General features: G+C 39.1%; 1 protein-coding gene across 2 annotated transcripts; it reads left to right on the top strand.

Annotated features, from left to right (window-relative positions):
• The first annotated feature begins 235 nt into the window (after window positions 1-235).
• Window positions 236-12,904, top strand: PCID2 (PCI domain containing 2). 2 transcript variants are annotated; one of them, XM_059839652.1, is made up of 14 exons: window positions 236-390; window positions 1,872-1,961; window positions 2,534-2,607; window positions 3,297-3,362; window positions 3,852-3,893; window positions 4,378-4,432; window positions 6,029-6,132; window positions 6,782-6,857; window positions 6,976-7,117; window positions 8,144-8,244; window positions 10,311-10,384; window positions 10,547-10,672; window positions 10,883-11,006; window positions 11,994-12,904. In XM_059839652.1, exons 1-14 carry the CDS (start codon window positions 355-357, stop codon window positions 12,084-12,086), a joined length of 1,203 nt encoding a protein of 400 aa, XP_059695635.1. In that variant the 5' UTR covers window positions 236-354; the 3' UTR covers window positions 12,087-12,904. The 2 variants fall into 2 exon arrangements, with proteins under 2 accessions (XP_059695635.1, XP_059695636.1); XM_059839653.1 differs by lacking the exons at window positions 236-390; window positions 1,872-1,961 and having other exon boundaries at window positions 2,533-2,607; window positions 3,854-3,893.
• The last annotated feature ends 19 nt before the right edge of the window (window positions 12,905-12,923 follow it).

The raw sequence follows: 12,923 nt of genomic DNA on the forward strand, positions 1-12,923 counted from the left end.
CAGCCCGCCTGCTGAGCAAGCCGAGGGTACAAGGGGCAGCACGGGTGACAGCCCTAACACGCACACCGCACCGCCGCCCCTAGACGCGCGGCGCCCTCGGCGCACGAGGTTTACCGCTGACGCGCGCCCTCTAGCCCCGCCCACCGCTCACTCTCATTGGCTGCCCGAGTGAAGCCACGCCACGGGCCTGCGGTAGGCGGGGCAGCGGCCGCTGGGGGCTGTCACGTGACGCTCGGGGCCGTTCCCGCCGCCCTCGGCCGCGCCGGGATCCGGAAGCGCGCGGGCAGTTCCGGGATTCCGGGGCTCGGGCTGCGGCACCGGGGTGCGGCTCCCGCCTCAGCTCCTCTGCCTTCAATGGCGCACATCACCATTAACCAGTACTTGCAGCAAGTAAGCAAGGTTTTTTTCTTTGTTTTTTTAATTAGTCTATGGGCCCTGTTTGAGTATGCGGGTGTGTTTTTTTTTGCTGTAAATGTGGTGCCTTGGTTAAGAAATAAATCAACGGAGGATGAGTGGGGAAGTATATTTCTTCAGTGTGCGTGAGGCACGCACCGTCCGAGTGCCAAGGATGTACACCTGGAATGCCTGAGAAGTGTGGAGGTTTCTGAGGTAATTTCTGTGTAAGAACCGGCACGGAGGGTTGTGTGTGTGTCCAGGAGCAAGGGCAGCTCAGGATTCCAGGGATACGGGGCTCGGGGATGCGCAGAAATGCGGACACAACTTCTGCCCTGGAGGATGGAGAGGCAGGAGCGCAGCCGCAGGGGTTCCAGCTGGATGGGGCCGTCAGTGACAAGCTTTTGTGGCTCCTCTCTGCTCTGTTCTTGCTGGACCATCGCATTCTCGTCGCTGTTACCGTCTTACTTCATCGGGCATTAGTTAAGGCACAAAAAGAAAGTAATTCGGTTTTAGTCTCCAAAAATGGAGCGTCTGAGATCTCCCAGGACAGCAATCTGCTCTGAAAAGTTCACGTTTTGTTCGGTTGACACTCCGTTGAACATTCAAGATGGAAAACTATGTTGCAAACGTAAAATTACATCTTCTTTTTCCTGAAATAAAAGCTAAACACAAATTTCTGAAGGAGTTTAAACAGTTGATTTTTCCTTTTTTGTTGCTGTTTTAGTCCATGGGGTTTTTTCCCATTTGATATGAGCTTTCCATACATCAAAAAGATTTTTTTTTCATATTGGGACACAAAAGTATGACAAAGCACAAGCAAAGGGAAGGAAACTCTTAAGAAGCAGTACTTAAAACTGTCTCCATAACTGAATAAATTTCCACCTTGATGTCACAATAGCCTGTCCAAGCAGACTGTTTTTTACGAGGAGTTATCTTTAGCAGAAAGCAGGATTAAACCATTCTTCTACAGAATATAACATTTAGAGTCTTAGTAGGTTTCAAAAGCATTTGATACAGATAGAATATCAGTCTAATATCAGACATTGCCTTTGGAATGATATTTACATGTTAAATCTCCCTGTCTTCATTTTAAAGCATTTCTCAAATATTGCATCTTTGTATTTGTGTTTGATGCCTACAAGTCCAACTGGAATTTTAAAAAACTTAACCAAATCTGGCTCCTAGCTGCCATTTTACAATGCTAAACCCATGTCCATATGTATGCTTGCATCCTACAAATAAGGAAAAAAACACAATGGTATTCTCTCTACCTTCTCCCTGAGACCTTTTTGAACAACAGGTATATTGGAAATACAAAATTATTTATTCAGTTTTAAGCCATTGAAAACTTGCATTTGATTGGATATTAATATGTATAAACAGTGGTAACTAGGTGGTGGCTTCTGTAGTTGTGTAAATATGTCATGTGCCTGTTGCTGGATTTTATTCTGTAATGTGACTGTTTGCTTATCTAGGTACAAGAAGCCATTGAGACCAGAGATGGTACATTTTGTGCAGAATTAGTGTCATTTAAACATCCACATGTTGCAAACCCAAGGCTACAGGTGAGGATGTATTTTTTGACCTTTTGTTTTACTTTGAGTTTTCCCAGCTCTAGGTGTGGATTCCTTTCCATTGGAGAGAAACCACAGAAATCTGTTTCACAGGCTGAGGTAGGATCCCCATGTAGGTTTGCTTCCCTTTTCTTTTTACAAGGATACTTTATATAATTTTTGTTTTCTGGTTGGCTCTTTGTATTCTATTTTGAATTGTTTTCTGGATAGATTCAGTTTTGAATGTCCTTTCAGACCAGGTCTGCATCAGTTATTAGCATAGCACCATGGAAAGCACTATAGACAAAAAAACTGTGGGTGGTAAGGGCTTGGTGTTTGTGTGTTTTGGATGCTTTTATTTAAGGCTGGCTCTGTTCAGGTTCTGGAGACAGAATGCACACTAGTAATTCATTACACTGGATGTGATTGTTAATGTAATTTAAAGTTCTGGTAGATGCATACTAGAGGTCCCTTCCAACCCTAGCAAATCTGTGAGAACTGCCATGACAAAATATTCATGTGATGTTCTGTTTCTGGTGCATTGGATGTTCCTGTAATGTTTTATTGATTTATTCTACACTTAGCTTCCATCTCCAGAGGAGAAATGTCAACAAGTTTTGGAATCACCGTATGATGAAATGTTTGCAGCCCACTTGAGGTAAAGATGGGCCTGGAATGTAAAGTCAGTTGTGAGGTTTTCAGCAGGGATGGGGAAGGATATCCTTAAGTTTACTCTCCTGTTTTAAAGGGCTTACACCTGAAAACTTGGTGTTTATTACTCTTATAAATAATGCTAGAATTGCAGGAAATGAAGACTTTCTTTCTCCTCTCCACATAAAGTTTGCTCTGTGTACCTGGCTGTCATCTGTTTGTGGCCATTGGCACAGCTTTGGTGGCAATGCTTGCTTTTCCCCTCTGCATACTAGCTGCACAAGAATTTAGAGTAAAATAAGTGAGGGAAATAAATATTTTTAAAAGGGAATTTTAATCATAAAAGTACTCTTAAGAGAGCTTAGTATCTAAATAATTCTGCAAGGCTTTTACTAATAATTTTTTGCATCTAGTCTCTCTCAACAATCTTGCATTTTTAAAATTTAATCCTGGTGACAGTTTCAATAAACATTAGTTTATATAAAACAAATACTATTCATCTCTAGCATCTCTTTTCTACAATTATCAAGCTTTGTGCTCTATTAAAATACTTGTGCCAGTTTTTTTAGGAATGCTTCTAGTCATATTCCTTTGTGCCATAAATAAACTGAAAAACTTCATGCCTGGTAGGACACAAAAATAAGTATTTCATTTATGTATATTTTCTGTTGCACTAATGGACCTTTTCTTTGACAGGTGTACTTATGCTGTTGCAAACCATGACTTCGTGGAAGCATACAAATGCCAAACAGTTATTGTCCAATATCCTTTTCCATAAATCTTACATATTGTTTTCAGATTAACTTCTTGTAGAATAAGTTCTCTTTATGGTTTTTAAAAATCTAATAAAATGTGGTCTGCTTCCCAATATACTTCAGTTGTTTAGGTTTCTAAGCAAGGAAATCCAGATACAGTCTTCTTCCAGGTTTCTGTAGGGCTAAGAAAAAAATGTTTTACTTGGCTCTAAAACAGAATATTAATTTCTCCCAGAATATAGGAGAGTCTCAAATCATTATAACACCTTTGAACATGGCTGGAGGGCAAGATAATGATAAAGAAGCTTCTATCTTATCTCTGGCTAGTGTTTCTTACTGTTGCTGCCAGTCAAAGTTGAGTGCATGGCTGTGCTCATGTTCTTCCATGCTGCAACTCAGCTCCTCAACTTCTTGATGGTGTTTTGATTTCTAGTCTTTCTTGAAGTCATATGTGTGCTTCATTTCATGGCATTTTAAATTTTCCTAAATACAATATATCTTTCCTGCGAGCATTTCAGGCACATAAAGAAGAAAATTGGTGAGTACATGGTAGAAAGCTACTAGAAAATAGCCTCATCTTTTCCTAGTATAATACCATTGGAGTCAAACTAAAATTATACCTGTAGTTTTATTTATCCCCAGTGATGCTAAAATCAAGCCTAATTGGCTTTGTTGCCTGGTTGAGTTTTCATGTCCAAAGTGTGGAATCTAAACATCTAAGCTTAATTACATAGAATGGTCCATATCTAAGTACATGAAGGATTTGTTCAAAGAGAAGTGGAATTTTATTACAGCCACAGTAAAAAAGACTTTAAAAATAATTTTTATAGTGTAGGATTTCTGAAATGCTGAGATCTTGAAGAACTGTCCTTTTAAGAAGTGTATTCTTCTTCACTTAAAGATTAATATATACTTTTCTAATTGTATGACCAGCTAACAACAACAACAACAAAAATCTCTTGTTTCTCATGTCTTATTGCTTGATTTGCACCTACTCAATATACTATGATTTTCTTTTCCAGGGCTTTACCTATTATGTATTCTGTAGCCCTTGATCTTCGAATTTTTGCTAATAATGTAAGTAGATCTCATTAACTGCCTCATTACTTTTATCTGTTTGGTATTTCCACAATAGAAATATTTTTACAGGGTTTATTACACAGTCTAATTTTGCTCAGTTCTCTTTAACTCATTGTTTAGGATTTTGTTGGCATGCTAAATTTATCCAATCCTATTGAAAAGTGAGGTTGCTCAATCTGTCCACCTCCTATTGGAAGAGGGAACTAGGGGAGTTCTGAGGACCTGAATGCAACTCCCAGCAGTTGCTTAGAACTTATGAAGGGATATTTTCTCTGTTGAGTAGCATGTGGTGTAAGTCACTATTTCCATGTTATCCCTGAGATTTGGTGGGAATTGGAGGTGTCACAGACAACCAAGCTGATTTAACCATTCACCAGATCTGAAGAGGGAACTTTCTGCTCCCCTTTTCCAGATGTGTGCACCCTTCTGATGCTCTTTGGAGCCCTTGGTGAGCCCGTACAACTGCTGACATGCTAATAATCCCCAAATTTACATTATTTTTCTCAGGCTGGTGAATTGAAGTAGCTTGTGTAGGGATCTATTGAGAACTTGTAGGCCAAGGGAAGTGGCAGAGTTGTGGTTTTGTTCGTAGTCACTTCACCTGAAGAGTTGAAGCTAGAGTTCAAGTGAGGTTAGGGTTTGACAGTATCCAGTATTTTCAGTGTTCATCCCCTCATCACTCTCTTGTGCCCACTTACCCACAAAACCACATGTGGAATGCTTGCACAGGGAATATTTTTTGTGTGTGTGACTGCTCTGCAACAAGTCTCAATTCTCAGTTTGAATGAGGGAAATCCATGTCTCTTAGATGCATGAGAAAGGGTAGTGTTGAATCAGTCATGCTGGAAGTGTTTGAACTCCATCTTCTAACCTTAGTGTATTCAGAGGATCTGGTTTCAGAGAAGACTTCAGCAGCAGGATGCATTTCCATTTCTTTTATTTATGTTTCAGCTAGTGGGAATGCAAACACTATAATAAAACTTTTTAGAATGCACATAATAAATACCTACTTGCTATTTTTTTTTCTGTTGAAGTTCCGCATCAATGTGTGGATCTTTCCCATATGTTGACAACTGAATTATTCTTTTTTCCTCTTGCTGCTGTAACATATGTTTTATCTTCCTTCTGGAAGTCTCAGGTCCCAGCAGCGTGTGTCAGTACTGGAAACTGTTGAATATGGTTTAGAAATAACATCTAGTCTTTGTGGCTGTGGAGAGAAACTAAATTATAAATTCTAAGACTCAAACTCCATAATTTTTTCCAGGCTCTTGGCCTTTGTACACTTGAGTTGAAGTGTTAATGCTCCATTTCAGGTGTTAAACCTGAATTTAGGTTTCTGAGAGCTGCATTACACTGAGTGATACTAAAGGTAATAATCAGTGCTATCTTCCTTCTCTACATTGGGCCTGGTGCATGTCCAGGAGCCTCTCTGAGTATTTTCTTTTGTTCTGGGAGCTTGACTGCCTTCTAGATTTGGGAGACAGCAGCCATGACAGATCTCTTGCTATAATACTTCATAAAATGCTGAATTTTAAAACTAAACTTGGCAACCCAATGAACCATGATGTAGAGTTGCATATTGTTTCTTGCTAGGCAGATCAACAGCTTGTGAAGAAAGGGAAAAGCAAAGTGGGTGACATGCTGGAAAAAGCAGCAGAGCTTCTGATGGGCTGCTTTCGAGTCTGTGCCAGTGACACGTAAGTGAAGGACCCTCTGCTGCACTAGTCAATTATTAAGAACTTAATGAACTTTGCTTTAGATTTTCCTACATACTTAGACCATATCTAGGTCTTAGAATGAACACTTCTGAGGTTTGTCTCTTTTCATTTATTGTCTTAATCTCTTGACTATTAACTGCAGAAGGAGAGCCCTCACTTTAGGTTTAGCATTCCTAGCAGGTATTGTTGGGAGGGACTGATTATGTATGTCCCTGTTTCTCAAGAAGGGTGATTAATTCTTCTGTGTCCTGTTAGTTGTGAAGTTTACTCCATTAGAATTAATTAGATGGAAAAGAGGTGGCTCTGGTTTCCAGTGTTAGCAATTTTAACACTTCTGAAGTAGAAAAAATGCTTTTTTTGAGGTCTTTCTTTGATCTCAGGTATTATAAGCCACTGCTGTGCTTGTGTATGTTATCTGCAGACTGGAGTGAGGACTCTGATGCAGATGAATAATATTCTGTATGACATCTTTTCATTATGTTGAGAAAATATATAGCAGAGCAACACCTATATTTACCCTAAAAATGCTATGGAGTGAATATCTATGGAATGAATTTGCTGTGCGGACAAAGTCATTATTTTCTTACAATGTTCATACTAGCAAGTTTTTTCTTTTTCCTTATGACAGTCGAGCAGGCATCGAAGACTCAAAAAAGTGGGGCATGTTGTTTCTTGTGAATCAGCTGTTTAAAATTTATTTTAAGGTAGGTTCAAGTCTGGTAAGCTGTGTTTTGTATTTCATATTCTAAGTTAAACCCACCCTGGTTTTATATGATACCATATGTCTACATGATGACTAAAATGCTATTTTTTTTTCAACAGATCAACAAGCTCCATCTCTGTAAGCCCTTAATTAGAGCAATTGACAGCTCAAATCTGAAGGATGAGTACAGTATGGCACAGAGAGTTACATACAAATACTATGTTGGACGCAAGGCCATGTTTGACAGTGACTTTAAGCAAGGTACTGTGTGCCTGTAAGGCACATTTAAAGTCTTGCTGCTTGGCATGAAATCTTGCTGAAGTTGTGTGTGTGTGACTCAGAATTGCACTGATCAAAGGAAAAGTCATGCTGAAAGGTCCAAGGCCCACAGGCTGACTCAAAACAGAGATGAGGTTGCATGACACTTCTAATTGTAGTGTTTGCCCAGCTTTAAAATATTTGTGTCAGTGAAGTTCCCTACAGTCTTATGCATTATGTGTGTGCATTACAAAATGAGTGAGCATCCAAAAGAATAGGTTTGTAAAGTTTTGCAAAGGAGCCTTCAACTCTCCAAGTTGCTGTATGACACATAGGAAATCTTCAGCAAACTGTAGTGTAGCAAAATGTAGTTTCTCGATCCATTGATTTTGGAAGATGTACAAAGTGCATTTCCTAGATTTCTAATAGATTTCACTAACAGAAATGCTTCTAGAGCTAAGGGGTACAGCTTCATCACTAACTGCAGCCCTCAACCAACATCTGTTCTGGAGCTGGCTCTGTTACTCCAAACTGTGTTCTGCCTTTCAGGCTTATCATTTTCTCTCTATCAGTGGAAGCTGCTGAGAGATTTTCATGCTTTTCTGCTGTGTGGTCTCGCTGGCACATTTCTGCAGCTCAGGAGATGTGGGCATTGCATTCAGCTTTCATCTCTTGAGGAACCTAATCTCAGTTTAGGAGATAGAGTGTATTACCAGCACTTCTTAGATTCTCTGCTTCTGTAATAGGAGCACAATAATATTACTGAAATTAGCTTAAAAATCCAGTATTGCTTGTAACTGTAATGTCTGACATGAAGATCTTGATGAGTTTTCTTTGACTTTCTGAAGGAGAACTTACCTTTCTAGTAATATTTTGTGTGAATCTCCAACTTCATGTATTTTAAATGACATGATTCTTTTTTATACAATTTCAAATGTTATGTCTTCAAGAGAGATGGACATTGAGCACAGAATTTGGGTTACAGCTTTAATGCATTTTTGTGTTGATTTGTGTTACTTGTGCTTGCAGCTGAGGAGTATCTGTCATTTGCCTTCGAGCACTGTCACCGATCAAGCCAGAAGAACAAAAGAATGATTTTGATCTACCTGCTGCCAGTAAAAATGTTGTTGGTGAGTAGATACTACTTTCCTGAATAAGGAGAAGGGGGTACACATCCAGACTGTAAAACTGATGCTCAGTATTTTCTTGGTTTTCCCTTAGTGGAATCCAGAGGCTATTTTACCCCTGTAAGAGCCAGCGTATGCACACCTTGTTATGTGAGGGCAAAAAGTGTTGTCATTTACAGCAACATGGGAGAGGAGATAGCAGGGGAAATAACACAGCCAAACAAAAAAACTCTACTCCCAAACAAAACCAATCTGGCCCTCCTTTCCCCCTACCTTTCTCCCACCCCTCCTAAGCGTGTAACCTGATCTTACTATTTTAATGAAGGTATATTTGAATTCTTTGGAGAAGCACTCCACAGTGTGACTTCTGTCTTGTAGCAGAATGCCTCTGCTGATCAGTTGCACACAAAAGCCATGGAAGGTGTGAATCCACTAGAACAAATTTGTCTATTTCACCTGGTGGAAGAAAGGAGGGTGTGCAAACAGATGGCTGAGGACCGTTGAGAGGGGTTTGCCACAACTGCAGCCTGTCTTTGGCTTTTTTATTTGTACCTCATACATTTTCCCATTCAAGGCCACGTCAGAAGGGTCATGAGGCAGAGCATTTTGGTTCTGAAAAGTCAGTGAAGTCTTGTTACTATTTGATAATTTCATATTTCTGTTAAAATAATTAAGCACATATTTCTTGTTCCTGTCCTTTCCCATGTGCTGTGCTAACATTTGTGTATCCCTGAATTAGTGGATTATGCCGAGTGTTAATTCATTGTGACTGAGGTGACAGGAATGAGATTTTTAAGAGTTTCCTGTTCCAAAGTTACCCATATAGATTGTTATCACCTGCCTTTATTGAGTTGCCATTTTCCACCTTCCCCCTGAGCTGTTTATGACTTCCCTGCTTTTTCCTTTCAGTGCTCCCTTTCCAATCCCTTGGTGTGTCAAGTGGGTAAAGGGGGAGTATAGTGGGTATGATAATTGCCTTCTGTTTTCCTTGTTTTATTTGTTGACTTTCTTAGTGGTTGTTTTCAGATCAATCAGTGGTAGGGTTGATAAAGGAAAACTTATTAACAATCTTCCTAAAAGCTTTGTCCCAGTCCTGACTGGGTGCTTTAAACTGGTTGGTCTGTTAGTGCTTAGAATTACTGTGGCTTTTCTAAAGCAGTTTTAGTGCACAAGAGGCATTAAAGAAACTAGATAAAGGTCATTGTATTTACAGTTGCTATTTTAAATCAGAGCCCAAACATTAACACTAACTTCAAACTACTAAAATAGCTTGTGTGTTGGGTTTTTTGTTCCTAACAGCTCTCAGTAAACCTGCAGCTCAGTTCTGCTCTCAGCTAATCCTTCATCCAGGAAAGGAGTTAGCAACAGCATAGCATGATGTAACTAAATTTAAAGTCTGACCAAGTCAACGTGCATTCTGATCTTTGCTGTGCAGGGGATAAAAGATAAAGTTTCTTTTTGAGTCTATAGATGGTTCAGTCTTACCCGATCTAACAATAAAAATTGATTTTGTTTCTTTAAATTTAACCTTTCTCTCTTTTTTGGGGGGGGGATGGGGCATGGTGGTGGTGTTTGTATTTTGAGAGGACATTTTTATTTCTGCATGGAGGCATAGAGAAGAAAAAAGTCTGTTACAGGCTGTGATAAGACTTGACAAGGCTAAAGCACTGCTCATATTCCTTTGGAAGTGCTTGAGATTCCTGCAGTTCTTCTGTTTGTAGATTAAATGATACAACTGTGACACAAAATTTGAATCTGCCAAGGCCTCGTGTCACAGGATCTTGATTCTACAAGTTTGATAGTTGCTCCCTAACATTAAGTATTAATTGTCCCTAAGTCATGATAAATCAGTAGTTATTGTGAGTTGTGCTACCAGGTGTTTGAGAGGGACGAGGGGGTTGTCTTGCAAATACTTGTATTCACTTGTATTCTGTAGGAAAAAAAAAAGTGGTTAAAAATTCTTTTTTTCTCTTAACAATTTTTTTAGCTAGATTTTTTTTTTTTACTAGATTCTATTTAAAATGTATTTAACTTTACCCTGGAAAACTTGGACACCATTTATTTTTCAGGGCCATATGCCAACAGTTCAGCTCTTAAAAAAGTATGACCTTATGCAGTTTGCTGAAGTAACAAAGTCTGTGAGGTATGATGCTTGCTTTTCTGCTTTGTGTTCAAAAAGTATTAAGTAAAAAGTGTTTCTTTGGGGTAATTGAGGAAGGCAGGGGAGGCATATTCCTACCAAGTCATACTTCCTTTTCTCACTGGTGTCAGACCTTCTCACTTTTTCATTTCTTTATCCTTGCAGTGAAGGAAATCTTCTCCTTCTGAATGATGCTCTAACAAAGCATGAGACCTTCTTTATTCGATGTGGAATCTTTCTTATCCTTGAGAAGCTGAAAATCATCACATACAGAAATCTCTTCAAGAAAGTGTAAGCATAACAAAAATTACATTTTTGCAAAAGCAGATTTAATAGGGTTTCACCTGGGACTGGGGTAGAATTGTATATGCTCCTTAGTTCTCTCAGAGGGAGCTGACTTCCTTTTAAGGTGAAATTATTGTAGAAAGACCATTTTTCTAAGAAACAGAATTTTAAAGTGATTATTTCTCAATAACACATTTTTCCTGTTGTTTCTTTCAGATATTTACTGCTCAAAACTCATCAGCTATCTCTAGATGCTTTTCTGATTGCTCTGAAGTTCATGCAAGTAGATGATGTTGATATTGATGAAGTCCAGTGTATTTTAGCTAACCTCATATATTTGGTAAGTGCTCACCACTTGTTGTCTGGTGCTTCCATACATCTGACAATGAAAAATATTAGACAGAGAATAACAGTTTATGACAAAAAACTCATCAGTAATCCCAGGTTTTCTTGTGGTTTTTTTGAGACTTCTGCTCAAAGTGAAATGTTTTCATTTGCCCTGAGGACTTCTTCTAGTTCCTGCCTTTTTTTGCAGGAATCAGTTAAAAGTGAAGTTGAATTTTGCATTGCAAATTCAATACTGACATTTCTATATATGCAGAAACATTGATTTAAAAATAGAAACCTTTCAGGTGGCACCAGAAAGATTTGGTCTGCATTTGAAGTAGGAGACTCTTGGTCTTCTCAAATTGGAAAAAAATAGAGCTAGATTTCTTTGGTTCTGTTCCACATTTTGTCTTTTACTCTAAGTGAATCTCAACTGCTTATGAATGGATAAAAGCTTGAAATCTAATTATTTGTATTAAATCAGAGGTTGTGAAGCATCACTGTAGTGCCAGCAAGAAAAGTAACCACTACTCTGTTTCTGAAACATTATTTGATGTGATTTAGGTCACTGGGAGATTTCTTTCACTGTTACAACCCTGTGTCTGAAAAGGAAGTACTATGTCATTTAGTTCATTAGGTATGGAATACTAATTGATTAAAATCCTCATTTTAAAGTGAGCAAGAGTGAATTTAGAAACACTTCTGTAGAGCTCTGTCTCTTGGAGGCAGTGTAAGCAGACCCATGGGGGGCCCTGGCAAGAGGCTCTCAGTCTGACAGCACCCTTAGTGCACAAACAGGGTGGTGGCTCCAGCTTTGTGCTGGCTCTCCGAGGTGACCCAGTTACCTAAACTGGACCCTCATGGATATTGAAGTAGAGTAGTGCAGTGGTGAGTGAGCATAAACAGCTCTGCTATGGGTAGCTTGTAGGTGTTTGCTTGGGTTGTAGGGATTGTGTTACCAGCTCTAGCTACTAACACTGCTTTTTTCTTCTTCTGCCAGGGTCACATTAAAGGCTACATATCCCATCAGCATCAGAAGCTTGTGGTCAGCAAGCAGAACCCATTTCCTCCACTGTCAACAGTGTGTTGTTGAGTACTGCATCTTAGCTATGCAAATACTCTTCAGATGCTCAGCTTGCCCAGTGGATCTGCTTCCAGTGACCCCAAGAACACTGTCAATGGTCTGGTTCATGTCCAGGACTGAAATACCAGGAACGGTTTGTGGCTCCTTTCCCAGAATGGCCAAGGCTGCCAGGGTTACAAAGTGCATTGACATGAAATGTTGATTTTGAAATGGTAGTTTCCACAGGCTTTCTAGATCATTCAGAGTATCTCATGAAGAAATAAAGCAAAGCATTCCAAATTCCTTCCCAACTACTTAAAAGCTTTTATAAAGTACTTCATGTTACTATTTCTGTGTTTATCCTTCAGAGAGAAGTATCTGCCTTTGTTACTTGTGTTGATCCATTCTGCAGAGTGGAAGTAATGTTTTCCTACATGGTTTCCAATGTTTTTTAAGTCTCAGTAATTTTGCTGGTATTAAATACTCTCTTCAAACTGTCTCTGAAAAATACAGAAGTGTTTGACACCAAAAGCTTTACTGTGTCAGTAATACTTATGGGTTTGAGTATATCTGTGGGTTGGTGCCCACAGATGGCTTTGGGATTAAATTCTGGTCATATTTTGTTTAATTTTTGTTATGATGAACAAAATCTCATCTGTTTTATTTTGCTTCTGGGGAAAACACTACCACTGGATCCAGTATTTTAAGTGTTACTATCCTGGGGGTTGGTTGGTTTGTTTGTTTGGGGGTGGTACAATATAACTTTGTCCAGACTGATGAGATTTTAGTTTGGGGGTTTTAAAATTATTTTTAAAACAAATAAAACACTTATTTTTTGTTGTCTTTGACAGTTGGGTTTTATTTTAC

Source organism: Haemorhous mexicanus, chromosome 2 (genome assembly GCF_027477595.1).
Source record: "Haemorhous mexicanus isolate bHaeMex1 chromosome 2, bHaeMex1.pri, whole genome shotgun sequence".
Taxonomy (NCBI): Eukaryota; Metazoa; Chordata; class Aves; order Passeriformes; family Fringillidae; genus Haemorhous; species Haemorhous mexicanus.

What these genes read in the sequence shown, in the direction of transcription:
- PCID2 (XM_059839652.1), top strand. Translation starts at nt 355, where the DNA reads ATGGCGCACATCACCATTAACCAGTACTTGCAGCAA. An exon ending in ATGTTTGCAGCCCACTTGAG is followed by an intron (nt 2,608 to 3,296) that starts GTAAAGATGGGC and finishes TTTCTTTGACAG; the next exon opens with GTGTACTTATGCTGTTGCAA. An exon ending in TTCGAATTTTTGCTAATAAT is followed by an intron (nt 4,433 to 6,028) that starts GTAAGTAGATCT and finishes GTTTCTTGCTAG; the next exon opens with GCAGATCAACAGCTTGTGAA.